The 18,547-nt window shown below is 48.2% G+C and overlaps 1 protein-coding gene across 5 annotated transcripts in view; it reads left to right on the top strand.

Moving 5' to 3' along the window:
• Positions 1 to 18,547, top strand: part of SLC4A4 (solute carrier family 4 member 4) — a 112,521-nt gene that overhangs the window by 18,980 nt on the left and 74,994 nt on the right. For 4 of the 5 annotated variants that reach the window (XM_084204632.1, XM_084204630.1, XM_084204631.1 and 1 more), the window contains exon 3: positions 11,777 to 11,956. In XM_084204632.1, coding sequence (XP_084060758.1) covers positions 11,777 to 11,956 — 180 coding nt within the window. Of the gene's footprint in view, positions 1 to 11,776; positions 11,957 to 18,547 lie in introns of those variants that run through there. The other variant, XM_084204634.1, reaches the window with a different exon arrangement.

Genomic DNA, 18,547 nt, shown 5'->3' with positions numbered 1-18,547 from the left:
AGGCATAAAGAGAAGGGTTTTCCCTTGAAGGAGAATGTTTTAACAGAGAAAAGAGTTTCCTCATTTTATAGGGAAAGAGTAGCCTCCCTTGGAAGTGTTTTTGTTTTCTCTCTAACTAAAAATGTTGTGAAATCCCAAAGGTAAAGGAATTTAAAGGAGTTTACTTCAAGTTTGTTCCTGGAAAATGATGAAGCCTGATAGGAGTGAGTTAATGGCAGCAGATTCTCTTTTTCTCATTTTCGGAGGATTGATTGTCTGTGGGCTTGATAAACTAGTAGGGGAAAAGGAGGAGAGTAGAATAGGGTAGGACTTTACCTAGAAGAGAGAAGATTTCACCTTGCAGAGCTATCCTTCCCCTCCTGACTTCAGGATATAATTTTATTCTAACTTCTTTATTTGCAAACAAATGCCTGTGGCTTTTCAATTGAAGACGTGCTGAAAGGTGTAGAGTTACAGCCATGTCATTTTCACCAGTAATGGACAGGAAAGGATCCAGCAGTAGGAGAGGAAATAGTCTCTAAAAAGAGGAGTTAGAACACTTCCAGCAAACCAAGCCAGTCCTTTGCACCAAAAAGCCTGTGTTTTCTTCCTGTCTGGAATGAAGTAATCTGTGCTCAGCCACTATAAATCATCGTATTGGGTTTAATGAGGCTGTTTGCTGTCTGCAGGGTCAGGTTTGTATTAGCCTTTGCTTGTGGAATAATTGACACTTTGGCACAGCAGAAACATTTGAGGAGGGAGAGAGAGAGAGAGAGAGGACATTTTTTTATATGTTACTGTCTTAAATGTGCTATGTGCTGTTTTGAGGTGCAAGGGTGTGATGCTCCAGGAGTGTAATACAAGTGGTGGTTGGTGATGAGCGCAGGAGGGCCCTTCTGACTGTCTGCAGGGGATGTGGTTACTGCCTGAGGCAGTGTTTGTGGCTGTGGTGTGTTCATATCCTTTGTTCCGATGTGGATATCCTCCTTTGGTTCTGCTGGGCTAGCAGAGCGGTTGCAGCTCGTCTCACAGGGGGAATGAGGAGCGGAGGTGAAACAAGCGCTTCTAATTGTACTCGACAGGCCTCTGGAGCTGGAGTGCTGGGCTGAGCTTCCGCAGAGCCCCGGGGCTGTGCAGCCAGCTCATTCCCTCAGGGGTGCTGAAGGCAGCCTGCGATTCCTGCCAGGCTCCTGGGAGCAGCCTGGCTAAATCTCCCAAGGATCCAAGGCCGAGGCATCTGTCAGTGTCACAGGGCACGTATGGTGCATGGGTGGGTCAGCCAGGGAGCCGCTGCTCAGCCGCTCTGCTCTGTGCAGGGTGGGACAGCCTGGAATTCTTGGCGTTCCTGGCAATCTGGGGCACTGCAGCACTGCCTCTAGGCATTAAAGGCTTTGGCACTTTGGAGTGATCTTATTTGTCTCCATGTTTCCAGCCTCAATATTTCTGCAGTTCTCTGTGTGTCCTTGGCTGCATCTGTCTCTCCACATGTGGAGATGTGTGTAATGTGTGTATCCAATGTGCACCCCAGGTGCACTCATGGTCTGCATGTGTGGGATCAACTGCACGCTCACAGAGTGGCTGTGGTTGGAACTGCTCTCCAAATCCAGCTCCCTGCCATGGGCAGGGACACCTTCCACTCCTTGCTCCAAGGCCTGTCCAACAGTTCCAGGAATGGGGCAGCCACAGCTTTTCTGGGCACTCCGTGCCAGGGCCTCCCCACCCTCACAGGGAAGAATTTCGTCTAATCTAAGTATCTAATCTAACCCTGCCTTCTGTCAGTGTGAGATCCAGCGGAAGGGCTAAGATGTCAGGCTGCAGACCTTTGGCTGGCACTTGGTGCAGATGCTTTTAAATCCCTGATAGATTCCTGCACTTACAGTGGGGTGTTTTAAAGGAGGCAAGTGTCTGTCCAGAGACTTAATTTGGCTGAAAGTGAGTGGAAACTGTTTCTTTCCCTTCTATGAGGGGGAGTTGTAACCTTTATCAGGAGATAGGGCAGCAGGAATTAGCAGGAGAGAGTGGAAAGACCCTCCAGCAGATCATTATAATATGCCTTGGAACCAAGCTGCTTTTGCTGCTTTGTAAGTTGCTTTGAGTTCAGAGAGGCAAAGACAGAATTTTGAAGGTGTCGCTTTGAGCATCCCTCTTTGGTGTGTTCTTTGGGAGAAGAGAGGAACGTGGCTGACCTTGTCAGTGATGCCCACAGGTTATGTCTGTGGGATGGAGATAGCAACTCCAACCACATCACCCACCAATTTGATTACATAGTGGTGCGGGGGAGAGGGAAGGACTTGGCTTTTTAAGGAGGGGTAAACAAGGGCATTTCTGGTCGGGAAGGCATTGAGACATTTTCAGGGTGGGACAGTTGTCCCTTGTGCCCTGGCTGAGTAAATGTAGCGTTAACAGAAACTGTACATACCTGACAGAAGTATGTCCCTTGGGCCTGCTTCCAGGGATTGTTTAGTCCCTCCCTCAGGTGGCACCTCACCCTGGTCCTACACTGGAATGTGTTGCTGTGATATCAGCTGTTGACATTTGGAAATTACTCCACTCCAGCTCCTCCCCGCTGCCTGGATCCACGAGAGGGCTCGATGGTGGATTCCGTGTGTGTTAGTTAGGAGGAGTTGCTTGGCTGGAAGTGCCCAGAAACGTGACCTGGCGAGCCAGGGGATTTGCCCAGGTCTAGGGCAGAGCATGCAGGAAAGCAAGTACCAGTTGGCTTTCCTGGGGGAAATCAGGAAGAGGCACTGCCCTGAGCTGTGTGAGAGGACCCTTCCCATTCATTTGGAGCACTGCGTGTTCCTTTCCTTGAAGGTAACGCTGTGCTGCTGTAATGCCCCTGTGAGGAGTGCTGGTATGTGTGACATAAACAGATTACTTAATAACCGATTTTGCAAGAGGGGAAAAGTAAAGCTCCACCTTATCCTGCGAGATAAGGTATTCTTGGCTCTCTGAGTGGAACTTCCCCCGGGCTCGCTGCCACCCTGGCTCTGTGGTGGGGTGGAGGATGCTGGAGTTGAAGTCTGATGACTCCACTGCAAAGCCTGAGGAGCGCCCCAGGTCCGTGTGTTAAGGAATGGGGAGCAGCATACCTGTCCTGCCTTCCAAATGATGGGCAAACTAAGGGTTCTGATAGCACCTCTAAGCCCCGCTGTGGGAGTGAATTCAGGAGAATATGCTGTTAGGGGAAACTTTTCCTGGGTCCTTTTATCATTGTGGCATTTACTGTTGTGCTTTGCAGAGAGGCTAACCCAGGGATTTTGTAACAATGTTCCATAACTACTTGTTCCATTTTAGCACTTTCCTCCTCCTTGCTTTCTATTCTCGACCGGGTTGTGTCATTGCACTTTGCTGGTAGAAAGCTGTGTGATGCCATAAGCCCAAGATTAGTCCTTGGTGGTTGGATCAATGAGGAGAGAGGTTAAAAGGGCAGAGCTAACTGTGAACATCTTTACCTGTATTAACAGCAGGCCGACGGTGGGAGAAATGAGCTGTATTTGCCCATATACTTGGATTTCCTTTTCTCCTCTCATCCCTGCCCTCTGGTTTTGATCCGTGACTGTAGGCAGACCCTCCTCCCTTTTCAGAAGTAACCAGATGACCTGTTTCATATCAAAGTCATTAATTGCTTCTGAAAGAAATGGGATTAAAAAATTAATCAGGTAAAATCTGATCACAGAATGTGCTCATTAATGTTCTTTGGTACCTTTAATTTATATGTCGAAGCAAACCAGGCTGTGTTTTGCTTCAGTAAAACTGAGCTAGGCTTTGCTCCTGCAAAAGCCAAACTCGGGAGGACTCCAGCAGTGCCTTTGTGCTCTCTTTCCAAACAGCAGCTGGCACAACTTCCCTGTGAGGATGGTGAGGCCCTGGCACAGGCTGCCCAGAGAAACTGTGGCTGCCCCGTCCCTGGAAGTGTCTAGTGGCAGGTTGGATGGGGCCTGGCGCAACTTGGGATAGTGGGAGGTGTCCCTGTACATGGCAGGGGCTGGAACTGGATGAGCTTTAAGGTCGCTTGTGACCCTGACCATTCTGTGATTCTATGAACTTGGGCATGGCAGCTGGAGTTTGGAACCCAGGGCTGCTCCACACAGTCAAGTAAAAAGAAGACAGGTGGTTTAGATCTTCCCAGCTTTGAAACTCCCCGATGAAAGATTTCAGGTCTTCAGATTCTTTTCTTTCCAGCTTTAATTCCCCGTGGCATTTTTCGGGAGAGTGCATACTCGTGGCAGCATCCAGCGGGTCACTGCATGGAATCTCGTTCTGGTCATGTTGCTGTCCTTGCTCTGCTGTCAGCAATCAGCATTAGCTCTGAAGGTGCTGGGTGGGCTGAGGAGGTTTTTGGTGGCCACCCACTCCATGCTCAGTGAGAAAAGCTGCAGTCCAGGTTCAGAAGCTGATAACTGACTTTACGTAAGGCAGCGATAAGCCGCCTGTGCCGGCTTGAGAAGTGGAGAAAACGTTCTGAGAGCAGCTGAGTCAATAGCTGGCATGGTCTGCCCATGGTGAAGGAAAGGTGGTGGTTGCTCTGCAGTGGTGATAAGTTTTGTGCTCATATGCTGAGCACGAGGTGAAGGAATAGGTTTCCATACCATTCTGATAGTGAGTCATTTTTTCCCAGCTCCAGTCATTTTAGAATCACAGAATCCTTGAAGTTGGGACAGAGTTTTAAGATCATCAAGTCCAACTGATTGGAAGCTATCATCAGTTCTCTGACCTGGCAGTGAAACTAGTTTTGTTGGGGCCCATGCCAGTTAGAAAGGTGGCCCTCACATGGCACCTTGCAGCCTTGGATGGGAGCAACTGCTCTCATTTCAGTCAGGGTTCAAGTCTAGGCTTGTTTGTCTTGTCTGCTCCCATCTTCCTCTGCCCAACAGCTCTTTTTTAAGGTACAATAACACTGGATATAACAGTTCAGCATGGAGATTGAAAATCAGATACAGCCTTTGCTCATTTGTCAGATGTGAGTCTCAGATGTGCTTGTGAGCCTTCCTGGATTTAAAATGAAAAGGTAACCCAAAATGTGTTGGTCATGTTGCCTGAGCTGGGACTAGGTAACACAGAAGTGTTGTTCCCTCTGTTACCTGTGTTTCTCATACCAGAGCTGCCAAAGCTGGGCTTAACCTGGAAACTGGTGCTAGGGCTGTAGCTTGCTGGTTTGGATATCCTCCTAGCCTTCCTGGAGCCCTGTCCCCTCCTTTCCTTCTGGTGATGTTCCTACTCTGCTAGCAGAACACCGGACTGATACAGGGACTGAGAAGGGGCACAGGGAACTCCTGCACTTCTTGAAGGAAGCCTGTGCTGCTGGGGAGGTGTGGGGAGCCTCTGTGGGGGCCCCTCTGTGTGGGCACCGTTCTGTTTGCAGTGTGGCCCTCTGTCAGACACCTGTCTCAATCAAACTGCAGCCTTGGAATCGAAGGTTGCTTGCGGAGGGCTGGTTTGAGGCTTTTCCCAGAGAATGGAGGCAGCTTGGGATGCCTTAGTCATCATACCACAGCTCTTACTTCTCTCGGAGCAGGGTCCTGCCTGCACCTGTGAGCGTGAGTGTGTCAAGTACAGCTTGGTACTGAATTCATTCAGTCTTGGTAATTAATGAGATGGAAATAGGAAAAAATTTTCTGCCAAGATGACTTCTCTTAAGTGGTCATTTGGAGCATTTTGCAAGGGTACATAATTTTAAAGGATGCCAGACAATCCAAAGGTACTGTGCTTCCCAAGAGCTAAATCCAACAGTCCGGCACGGATCCCCTCCTCTGCCCTGTTCCTCAGAGCCCTCTGTTCTTCCAGTTTTCTTCTTTCTTCTTTCCATTGAAGCCAAGCAGTTCTGGCCAGATTAGATCAGATCACAGCAGGACAGGTTCAGTGGCCTTTATAACCTCTCACAGCTCCAAAGAAGAGAGAAAGAAAAGCAGCTTACGGGGCTGTGGGTAAGAGTCTCGCAGTGGCTTATGGAAAGCTCAGGGAGAATACCCCCACCACATGTTCATTGTTCTGTCTGAACAATGCCCACCCCTTTGTTCACTGCCACCCCCCTGGCTGACTTGGTTCCATCTGCACAAGCAGGGTTTCTAGGATCTTCAGGAAGAAAATGGAAGACCATATTTCATTTTTTTTTTTCCTGTTTAGATATTTTTTCCTTGAATTTATGTGAGCTCTGTCTTTTAGAGCCGTCCTGTTGCTCAGATCTAACTCTCCTGTTACACATGCTTTGCTGGAGTGGCCTCTGAATCTTGTTAGGAATCTGGCAGGTCCAGTCGGGGTCATGGATCATCCGTTTGGAACAGAGGAGTGCAAGCTATTGGCAAATGGCTAGGTAGAGCTCCCTTCTGTCTAACTATAGCTTTGTTACATGGCAATGCTTTAGATCCTTTTTGAAGATACTGAAGTGCTAGAAGCCTGATGTTACAGAAAAAGAGAAAAAGGTCTCCAATTTCCACACTGTGTTCCCCTGTACAGCTCATTCCCTGCCCTCATAGGCATTTCAGTCGAGGACTGCCTGTTAAGAGGTGAAGGGCAGTAATGCAAATATATGAAATGATCTTTGCACAAGTTCCCTGTGTGGTTGAGGAACTGCATGTTCCTTGCTGATGGCGATCCTCACTTGAATCTAAGCCATGAATTTGGGGTTCTTCTGTTGGAGCTGGCAGACTGGAAGAGATCCCTGATGTGTCTAATCTTGTTAGGTCTTCTTTCCTTTTTCTTTGGCATAGTAGCTCAGGATTGTGTCTCCTGAAGCCTCTGTTTTATGTTTTGCCCTTTGCTGTCTCTCCCTCATGGCAGGCTCATCTCCTGATGGCATTTATCAGGAGGCATTTATCACAGGTCTGTGAACCTGCTACTCAGCCTTCTGGTTGTTGTTCCCATCGCCTGATGGATTCGTGCTGACCCTTTTCCTTGGCAAACTGCCACAACACAGAAGAATTGGTTAATTGCATACTACTGTTCTTTATAGGAGAAGGGATTTAGGTTTGATCTGTCTCCAACTAGTGCATTGAGTTTTGTTCATATTTCCACAAAGCGCTCGGTGAATCCTTCTGCCTTTTCCCTGACTGATGGATTTTTACTTGCATGGAAAATCGGTCACTTGAATACCAGCATGTTTTCAAAACCCTGTGGGGACTGGTGGGTGATCCTGGGGGGGACTGTGTCTGGGCAGCCTGTCTGGAGGTCTGATGATGGTTTGGTTTTCCCTGGAGACTCAGTGTCTCTGTCCATGTGCATGAACGGGAATAGGACACGGCTCTTGCGCAGTGCTGGGGGAGGTCCTTGTGTTCCTTGTTTCTGCCACAGCTCATCTGAGCAGTTCTCTGGCATGGGGTGTCCTGCTGGCTGTGCCTCCCATCCTGGGAGTGCAGAACAGCTTGTGGCCTGGAAGGTGCAGCTGGTTGGGGTGCAGGTCCTGCCCCTCTGCTGCTGCCAGCACCTGTGAAGCCCTCTACAACCAGGTAGAGCTAAGGGCACCCGGCACGTGACGGCGCGACCTTTTGTTCTTATTTCTTGAGCTGATTTGAAACTAAGCAGGGCTTAGTTTGGGACCTCTTTAGCGCTACTTTTAGTATCTCCCCTTTAAAATGGATCATCCCCCTGATTTATTTGTCCTTCTGAGCCGTGGGCTTTTTTTATGTTGTTAATTTTCTTTGATTCTCACACAAAATGAGAAGCACCTTTTGCACCAGCCCCAGGTTGGAAAAGCAGCTACTCTGAAGCACACTGACCTGGCTGTGATCCTGGCCATGTCCTGGCTGTCTCTCTGTGGGCTTGGCTGTGCGCTGACACCTCCTTGGGCACAAAACTGTGCCATCTTCTGATGACGAAGCACATGGCCCCTCTGGTTTGACTGCAGAGCAGGTCTCTATATGTTACATGGTGGGGCTACCTGAGGCTTTCCATTCCACCTGGGAATAAGACCGATGGCTGGGCTGGGAAAATGGGCTGAGAAGGTCCCACCTTTCATGGAATCACAGAGTGGTTTGGGTTGGAAGAGACCTTCGAGGTCAATCACATTCTAACCCTGTGCCATAAGCCTCTAAGTGACATGGCTGGGGCATCCTGAGCAAAGCGCATTTTTCAGGTGGCCCAAAATATCTGGCCAGAGCTGGTGGGGAAGATTTTGGCTTTGTGGCCAGCTGTAACCACCTGGGCCTGTTGCAGTCTGATCAGGTTTAATGTGACTCTCCCTGTTCTTTGCAAAGGAGTCTTTAAAGGGATAAACAAGGGCTGGGTGAAAACTGCTAATGCTCAGCTTATTTTCAGTCCTTTCTACATTTTTAATATTAGATTTTGATCTTGTTTTCTTCTAAGGTGCCAGCGTGAGATTCTTTATGGGCTGGTCTTACCACGCTCTGAGTCTCAAGAATCCAGTCATGTGGAAAGGATTCCTTCTTAGATGCAGCAGGCAGACTTTATCCTTTGATCCCATAACTTTCAGCTCCTGTCTCCAAGTGACTGAGTTTTGGTTTGGCTAAGCAAAAACCATTCCCTAGTACCCTTTTTTAAAAACAGAGCTAGTGCTTAAAAATGGAGAGGATCATAATAAAGTGATCTCTCAGAATGGTTGTGGTTGGAAGGGACCTTGAGGATATCTTATTCCACCCCTCTGCCATGGACAGGGACACCTTGCACTAGACCGGGGTGCTCCAAGCCCTGTCCAGCCTAGCCTTGATGATGAGCAGATATTCCTGCAGGCAGGGAGGGAGTGCTGCATTTCACAGAACCTCAGCTGGGTGATACACAAGTGGGTTTTCATCAGTGGAACTGATTCAGGGAGTCTCCTATGCCCCAACTCCGAATCTGGGTGCTGAATCATGAGCTACTCTTCTTCAGTTGCTCTTAGTAAAGCAAAAGATGTGGTTTCAACTGTGTTTTTCCAGGAGAACCTCCCTGATGATGACTGCTTTTTGTTTTATTAATAATCAGATGAAACGATTTTGTTGTGAGCTTGGGGCACAGTAAGCATTTTCTGTGGTCACAGGAGTCCAAGACTTCAGCTACAGTCAGTGTAAGTCCAAAGAAGCCCCACTGTCACTGAGAAGAGAGCAGGTGCCACCAGGACCTGCAGCTCTGCATGTTCAGAGTGGGGTTTGAGTGTTGTCCAACAGACACTGGCGTAAGGAGGCGCCCCCAGAGGGTCATGGATGTCCTGGGGAGGGCCGTGGCAGCAGCCCCCAGGAGGAGCTGTGCTGGGTGTGCAGGAGAGCAGGCTTGGGTTACCCGAACTTTAGGGCTGAGCTCTGTGCCTCCCGTCCTCCCCAGCTGCGGGACCCTTGCGGTGCCTGTGTGTCACGTTGTGTTTCTCAGGCAGTGGTTCTCATGGGAAAGGCTGGCTTCCCCCGGTGAGTCGGAAATGTCCCAGGAGCCCAGAGCATTGAGAGTATGTGTCAATTGTTTCCTCCCAGGCGCTTTGGGAAGGGAGCCTAGGAGATTATCTCAGCGTTTGGAACAATATAAACAGATGCCAAGCACTTCAAGTACATGGAGAAGGAAACTGTCTTGCTTGGCTTCCCTGAACAGTCGGGGGGGTGGGGGCACAGCAAGGAACATTAAATAAGTCTCTGCCTTCAGACTTGGGGACAGCAGCAAAGTAATGCAGATGTTTGCCTGCGTATATACAAGTGAGTTTCATATTACCAAAATCTGTGCTGTGCACACGTGGTCCAAAGATTAAAGAGATTGTCCAGTTCTGTTGGCAGCATATTAAAGTATTAAGACTGCAGGCTCGCTATGATGTGTTTCTATTATCAAGCTGACCACAGAATTCAAGTGATTCAAAGGGGAATGCTGTTTAATACGGATACCTTTTGCATCAGGCTTTTGGATAGAGTTTTGGGTGTGAGAATCCCTTGGGAAGGGCTACCACTGCCCTGTCTGTCTGGGGTCACCCCCACCCTCCAGCTCCTGCTTGTGCTCAGATAAGATCTCTCCTTCCCCGTCCCTGTGCGGTGCTCAGGCCATCTGCCACATTAAAGCTGATGTGTCCAGTGGCTGGAGGAGCTTTCTGGGTTTCCTTTGGCACGCAAAAGCTGAACTGGATCTTCACGTGTCCGTCTGGGAGGTCTCGCTGCAGATGTCTCTGTGGCTCTGCCCTTTCCCTCTGCACTGTCATCCTATTCCTCGGAGATGGCCATTCTGACAAGGGGCAGCAGACACAGGGCCCTGTTCTGTCACTGTTCCACTGCCTGAGTTTGAACCCTGTCCATCTCCGGAAGTGTCCAAGGCCAGGTTGGATAGGGCGTGGAGCAAACTGCTGTAGCCCCGTGGCAGGAGCTGGAACAAGATGAGCAAACATGCAAAATAAAGGTTGAAACATGCAAAATGAAGGCCTCACAGTGGCCTCAGGAGTGTGTGGAATTTCAAATGGCAAATCAGTTAGTCACAGAAATGGAGTATTTTGTGCCCGAATTTTCAGTCATTCAGTTGCCAAGACTGGATTTATCATAAAGAGGAATTAGAGACACATGTTTAGTTTGTGGGTCATTTATTCAGATGAATTTGTTTACTCAGTCTGTTCATCTGAAACTCTTCATTCGGCCACTCTGGGGTGGAAACAGGGAAACCAAACTTGGTCCAAAGTACAGAATCCAGCTCTCATTTCTCAGGAGTTACTTTTGTAAGACCTGCTTTTATAGCTTACAGTGAGATGTCTGAATGATCTGGGCAGAGAAGACGATGTGTAAGTGCTTTCTGTAGGCGCAGGATATTCACCCTGAGCTGGCAGAAGTGCAGAAAGCCCTGAAAAGAAAACATTTCTATCAGACACAAATAGGCACCACCACTAGCAAATGTAGTTGAAGTGCTTTAGTTTCAAATCCCAGTCTCAGTGCAAGGGCATCCTTGGGATTTACAGCCAACATATGAAATTTGGCACTTCTTCTCTTACTTGTTAATTTTTAGTTTAGGAAGTGTAAAGTAGGAGTTGATAGGAGCTTGTGTGAGTAGTCCTTCCTCCTCTGCTGTGTTATAACAACACCCTAATGGTACTTGGAGCATGGGACCTCTGTAGTGGCACCTGTGTAAGGTACCTAGTGGCACTTTGACACTTGTTATACAGTGGACTGCAGAGTCAAGTGATGTAGATTTTGTTGGTCTAAGCTCTTCAATTAAACTGAATCACTTGGCACGAGGTAGTTGTTAAGTTCAGCCAGTGTATTTGGTAAAACAAATGGAAAAATTAGTGTAGAATGTGTTTGAAAAGCACTCTGTTCGATGTTACAGAATGAGTGTGATGGCCTTCTGTGGGGTTTATTTTTGTATTTAAATGAGTCACAAGGACAACAGTTATCCGAGTCTGCACTGGCACGTGCTCTCAGAAATGATGGGATAAAAATACTTCCCCAAATGGTAGCTACAGAGCTCCAACCTCACATCTGGAGACAAGAAAAGCAGGACTAATTAACATTAGGCCAGCTAAGAGAGATAGTTCACTTGCCTTCATTTGGAGTGAAACAGGGATAGGACAAAGAGTAATGAGTTCAGACTGAAAGAGGGGAAGTTCAGGTTAGACATGTGGAAGAAATCCTTCCCTGTGAGGGTGTTGAGGCCCTGGCACAGATTGCCCAGAGAAGCTGTCGCTGCTCCATCCCTGGCAGTGTCCAAGGCCAGGTTGGACGGGACTTGGAGCAGCCTGGGCTAGTGGAAGGTGTCCCTGCCCATGGCAGTGTTTTGGAATGAGATGCACTTCAAGGTCCCTTCCAACCCAAACCATTTTGGGACTGAAAGAAATGCAGCATGAACTGTACTGGCCCATGGTGGCCAGACAGCCCAGTGCTGAAATTCATGTTGGTGTGCTTGTGTTCCCCAGGTCACCACACGATTTACATCGGGGTCCACGTGCCGAAGAGCTACAGGCGGAGGAGGCGTCACAGAAGAAGAGCTGGGCACAAAGAAAAGAAGGAAAAGGAGAAAATCTCAGAGAACTACTCGGACAAATCAGATGTAGAAAATGCTGATGAGACAAGCAGCAGCATCCTTAAGCCACTCAGTGAGTACTGCTTCCAGTTGTCAGTCCTTACAATGTTCTGTTCTCTAGGGATCTGCTCACCGAGGACAAAACTTGACCCACGAAAACAACAGTCTCACCTTGCAGGGTTGGAGTGGTCTTAGCCGGCTGCTGTGGCTTGGAAAAGGCACAGCCCAGAGCAGACATTTCATCCCTCTGTATCACCTGAGTCGGCCCTTGAGGGATGCCAGGCAGGAACAGGCTGAATGTTTGAAAAGCAATTTGATACGGTGTGTAAAGAGATAGCAAGCAAGGGCAAAGACTGAGTAGTGCCTAAGTAGATCTATTGCAGCTTCTGCCCTGGCTCTGGGACGTGCACACTCTCTGGAATTCCAGCACCCCATGGTTTCAGCCTCTTGTGTCACTAACTTGCAGTGCTAACAGCTTCTTTCCCTTTGGTAATTCACCAGTTTTAGGTTTTGAAAATAAAAAGACGGCTCAAATGGAGCTTTGCTGTATGTTTGAGTGTCTTAAGGGATTGAATATCTAAATACTGGCAGGCGGGTGAGGTCTGTTTTAGATGCCCTGTGCCTCTATTCCCACCAGAATTGTTAAGCAGAGGACAGTGACCTTTAGCTGGTGCCATCTCAGTACAGAGACTGTCACAGGGTTGCCTTCCCTTTGCTGTTTGTTTGGCCACAAACTTGTTCTGAAATCTGGGAGATGGCTGCTTTGGTCGGAGCAGAGGGGAGATGGGAAGGCTGATGGGGTTAAGTATAGCAGGGCAGCCCAGGATGTGATACAGCTCAGAATATTCAAGCTAATTCCAGATGGCTGGAGCTTCATTTGTAAGTGGAAAAAATTTTTCTGTGTGAGCGATGCATACAACTGCATCTTGGATTGAAGAAATACATTCATTTCTCGTTTTGAATTCATGTTGCTGGGTAGTTGCTGTAGATAGAGACAGTAACATGGGGCAGACAGATCTGTCATGTCTTTAGCCTTGTTACCATCTTCAGAGAACAGCACCTGGAAAGGAAGGCAAGTCACAGACTCCATTTGCTTTTCCCAGCTCTTATTCCCTGGTTGTCCCAAAAAAGGTTTTTTGTCAATGCTCAGAGACCAGGAGTTGGTTTTATACCAAAAGACATAATTACTTCAAGAACTCAAATGTTTTAAAATTAATTTTTAAGTTTACGCCTCTGTTCTTTAGCATGCAGGTGACCAGGCCTGTAGAAATTCCTTTTTTGCTTCTCAACGTATCATATCCTGGGGGATATCATATTCCATGGGCTAAGTGTGCCTATGTTTGAAAACCCATTTCTTCCATCAGGCTTTCATGTCCCGCCTTTCATTTTGCCCACCATTGTGTCTGTGTCATTTGAGGAGGGATTTGTGGTGTTTTTTCTCCTCTGCTGTTTCTATGCAGTAATATGTTCTTATCTGCACTTACACCTGCAAGTAAGAAAATGCAGTCTTCCCATCACTTTCCATCTGCAGTTTTCCCATGGGCTTTTCCACCCTGACCTCTTTGCACTGCAGATTTTTGGAGTGGCAATTGCATAAATATTCCAGGTGTCCCATGCAGTAGAATTCATACCCCATCCCTGGGCCCTTTTCTCTGTGTTCACCAGCTCAGGTATCTGGATACTTTTCCAGGTCCTTGCAGGGACCTGCTGTTTCATGCTGGTGGCCAGATCTTTTTACGAGCTGGCTCATGTAGCTTGGAGCTCTGTAAAGGAGAGGGGTAGTTCAGATTACAGTCTTGAATTACAAGTTACCTCATATCCCTGGGCTTTTTCCTCTTCTGATACTCTTGTCTTCAGAGCTGACCTGAATTTTGTGTTTCCCACCCTTTCTTTTGCTTTCTGAGATGCCTTTCTCTTCTCCCCACCAGCTGTGTCACACAAGTGTATCTGACAGAAGCCCATTTCTCTCCAGGCAGCATGTACCAGCTTAGGCTGGTGTCCAGTGCTGGCAATCCTGGCAAGAAACCTCAGTTACAGCCCTGGGGTTTTAATCTTCATCCCATAATAGGCATTGATCGAGGGGTGGGTGGCTCAAATTCACTCTCAAAAGAATTTTAGAAACTAAGAGCTGGGAAATACTGCACAGCAGTTTGAATGGAACTGGTAGAAAGCTGAAATGACCTGTACTACATATATTTAAGGTAGTCAGTAGACAGTGTGGAATATCAGAAGCTGAAGTAGGTGTGAGGGCTGTGTGGTTTAAAACAAGCAAAATCTGGTCTGACACAAAGAAATCTCAAACACTGAGAGTTTTGGTCCAACATATCTCAGTTTAAGAAATCCTTAATTTATACAAAGAGCTCCTTCTCTTTGTTGATTTTGCAGTTATCACCTTGGCCAGTATTCGACACTGTCAGTTCAGCTTGGGTATATAACTGGTGATTTAGTTTATCTTCTAATGCAAGGACAAGTATATAGAGCATGATTTACAAAATCTTTAATAATGTAGTAGTTAAAATAATTTGTAGAAGTTCAGGGAGCAACTTGATTGTCCTGTATATCGAGACCTTTGATTTTCTGAGTAGAAAGCTTACGCCAGTTGTGATTTGGTGCATCACCTGAAATTCTTGATCTGTCCCTGAGGACCACAAGCCTAAGGTTCAGTATCTTACCTAAAAGTGATTTCTCAGCTTCTTGGATAGAAACTCTGCAATTAGACTTAGACCAAGTCTGGGTTTGACTCACTGGGTCAAGCTGCTCGCAGCAACCAAACCTGATGGAACATGTCCATTGATACCAGCAAGAGGATAAACAGGTCCAGAAATGCTAATCCTCCCTAGAAAAGTTTTGTTCCAGTTCCAAACCAGTCTAGTGTGCCTCTGTGTTTGGGAATTGGTGCAGTCTGGAAATGTCAGCCCTTTTTAGCCTGTGTCCAGCTGAGCCAAACAAGCCAAACTCTGGTGGTTATAGAGTTCAACCTTCAGCTCTCCCATCTGGAGAGAGCTGGGCAGGTGGAACGTGTACAGATACGTTTTATCCTAAGGAAATGACTGCTTGGGAACCATGCCTCCTTCACAAATCCAGACAGGGATACTCTGACAGACTGAGGAGGAGGCAGGAAGGCAATGTTCCCTCTGCAGAGCCCTTTCAGGACATTCCAGGCCTGCGGGGCTGTCTCTGCTCTCAGGGAACTTTGGCATTCACGCCCTGCTTCTCAGGCAGGACTGCAGACGATGACAAATCCCTCTCCCAGGTGAAACATCCCAGCACCTCTGGTCTAAAAGCACCTCCTTGAACCCCCTGGCCTTGGTTTCCATTTAGGGCCAGTCAGGGGGAAAGGCTTCTTAGGCTCTGCCTCATGGGTCAGCTGGTGCTTGTGTCAGCACAAAGAGGATGGTGTAGTTTGCTGCTACTTGCAAGGGATGACACAAGGGAGGAACAAGGAAGGCAGATGAAGTTTCTCTGAGTCCATTTCCCTCTTCCTCATTCTGTACTACTGGTGTGCAGAGATTTTTCCCATGAGGAAATGCATCTCCACTTGATCTGAGAAGGGGTTTTTTTCTCATTGTCTGGTTGCCCTCCAAGTCACTTTGGCTCACCTCCCTGGCCCAAACCCAGGTGCTGCAATACTTCACTGACTTTTTAAAACCCCTTGTGAGTCTGAGAAATTCTTACTGCCAAGGAATAGAATTCTCTCAGCGTTTGCAGCCCTGACGAGAGTAAAGCCTGATTCTTGTCAGGTGTCAGAATATTGCCATGTTGATAAATATAACTGCAGAATCTAAATTTTGGAATACCTAAAAGCAGGGATAAGAGGACCTATATAAAAAGAGAGGGGTAGGATGATATATCAGAGCTTTTTAAAGGTTTCCAGTTGGCTCAGAGAATTCCTTTTGCACCCGTATATCAGAACTTTTTAAAGGTTTCCAGTTGGCTCAGAGAATTCCTTTTGCACCCACCAGCAGTAGTTCTTAAGGGTTTTAGTAAAAATCCTCTCTTGAGCCCTCAGGTGTGGGTTTGGAGGAGCACTTCTCCTGTTTGCAGGGAGTCATTCCATTAAGGTGCAGTTTGAGGTGTGTGCTGCCATTCCACATGGAGTGCATCTCTCCCGGTGAAGGTTAGGTTTTGGCTGGATGGATCAGATTTGCACTGGAAGCAGGTAAATTCCTGGTCCTGCTTCCCAGCTTGGAGTGCCTGCTTTGCTGGAAGAGTTTGTTGTGGACAATGTCCCATTTGATAGGTTGCCCAAAGAAGTGGTGGAAACCTCATCCCTGGAAGTGTTCAAGGCCTGACTGGACAGGGCTTGGAGCAACTTGGGTTGGTAGAAGGTGTCCCTGCCCATGGCACGGGGTTGGAATGAGCAGATCTTTAAGGGTCCTTCCAACCCAAACCATTCTGTGATTCTGTGATTTCCAGTGAGGAGTGCCAGTCTGACTGGAAGGGTCCATTCATAAAATGATCAAATTAATTCAGCAAGGATATTTAGACATCTCTTTAGGAATGCTCAATCTGGGTGCCTACCTTGAAAGTTCAGTAAGGCAGGTGCTATAAATAGCAGGAGAGAGCTACAGGATGGAAATATGAACCTACTCAGCAGAGCAGATGCAGCACAGTCAGGGCTGTGCCAAGAGTTCTCTTTCTGTTCGTGTTACTGGATTTTTCAGCCATCCAGTTTCTTTCCTGACTTTTCAGGACATGGGATGGGACTTTCGAAAAGCTTTTAGCCTCAGCTCACCTCAGTGAGAGCACTGACAGTAGTTGACAAAAACCAGGCAGGATGACCAAAGCGTAATTGTTTTTGTATTGGCATTTTACGTAGGGAAAGTGGTCAGGGAGACTTTGCTGTAGGTAGAAGGGAATTGTGCTGTTTTGGTCTTTGAGAACTGCAAGGCTCTGGACTGGTCCCAGGTGCTGGGGTCAGTTGAAACAGGCTTTGTTCTGCCCTTCAGTAGTGCAGGGAGCGTGCTTGGGCCCACCGCAGTGCCAGTGCAGAGGTGAGTTAAACACAGAGCTAATTACTGCTTGCCTTGCAGACTGCCCTCTGCGTAGCTGGGCCCGTCGGAGCGCTGGCAGGGAGCAGCTGGCTGTGGCCATGGGAAAGGCCATGGGAAGGTGCTTGGGGCAGGCAGGCTGGGGCAGGGCAGCTCAGGAGGTGCTGACGCATCCTGGTGCTGCCATTCGCACCCCGCCGAGGAGGGCTTGCGTAACGCGCAGAGACGCTGATCCTGGCGCTGGTGGGATTGCTGGCTGGCTGCCCACCCTCCTGCCACAGTGGGCAGGGGCTGACAGCCACAGGCTCGAGTGGTTTGGCTTGGAAGGGACCTCAAACCCACCTCCTGCCAGCCCCTGCCATGAGCAGGGACACCTTCCATTAGCCAGGTTGCTCCAGGCCCTGTCCAGCCTGGCCCTGAACCACTTCCAGGGGTTGGGTGTCTGCATGTCCCTGGGCACCCTGTGCCAGGGCCTCCCCACCCTCACAGCAAGAGTTTCTCCCTGATATCTAATCTAACTCTGCCCTCTGGCAGTGTGAAGCCATGAGGATGTCAGTGGTGGCAGTTAGGACTTGCTGAGGTGTGGGAGTGACAGAGAAGAGGCTTGCGTTGGAGGGGTGCTTCCAGCAGCAGCTAAACCCGCTGACTTCACCGCTTGCTTACTCCAGCTCTTTTTCTGGGAGAGGGTCAGGATGGCATTTTTTTTGTTCCTGTGGCCTCACTGCAAAGCCCCCACCTGCCACTGGGGCATTTGGGCAGGATGAAGGGACATGCTGCTATGAGGTTGGGTCTAGATGTGACCTATCACCCTAGGCAAACGTTTTCCTCTTCTTGGCTAGAGACAGGCTTTCACTTGGACAGCTAATTTTAAAAAATGCTCTTTTTGCAACAGCTCTTGCCTAAACTTGTGAGGTTTTTTTCTTTTTTACTTTGAGTTGTGCATGTGCCAATCACATCAGGGCTTTTTACAAGCACTTCTGTTTGTTTAAAACCCCTTGCACTTCCCTTACACTGAATGTCCATCTCCTTTAGGTAAATGCAGAACATACAGCATGGAGCTTTCATTCCTTGCTCATGACAGCTTGGAAAGGAGGTCGGGTTGGGATTTTTTTATTTGCTCGCAAATTCCAGATTTCTGGTGGGCGTCATAAAAGGTAGAGCTGAACTTCCTCCCACCTTATGTGTGTCCTGAGGCTCCCAAACACAAAACAGCAAGTAATCTGGTTGTTAAGACAAATGCTGAGTGCCTCAGGTACAGTGATTTATTCTTGGGGAGCAGGATCACTTGTCCCTGGATGAGTTATGTGCACTTACTGATTAAATTTGGGCATGGCTCAGGTACCTGTAGAAAGCCTGTAGGCACACAGTTTGTGGCATGGGGAGTGGAGCTGTGGCCGAGCCTCATCCCTAACTGGGTACAGCTGTGAGCAGCAGGTGAACCTTGTTGAAGGTAACGAGCCATGGAGTGCCCAGGGGCACCGACCGATCACCACAGGGAACAGAGGGCACACAGGGGTGATGCATGAGCCACGAGGGGTATGGAAGGTTGGGCTAAAAAACAAGGTGGGCCGATGTTTGAAACCTTCTCAAGTGGTGTGGTGTTACTCTGTATGGGCTGAAGCTCTGTAGTTGTCTGGTGGCACTCTGTGTATTGTGGCTGTCTCAGCTGTGAC

Source organism: Fringilla coelebs (genome assembly GCF_963513975.1).
Source record: "Fringilla coelebs genome assembly, chromosome: 4".
Taxonomy (NCBI): Eukaryota; Metazoa; Chordata; class Aves; order Passeriformes; family Fringillidae; genus Fringilla; species Fringilla coelebs.
This window is presented reverse-complemented; position numbering and strand designations above follow the sequence as displayed.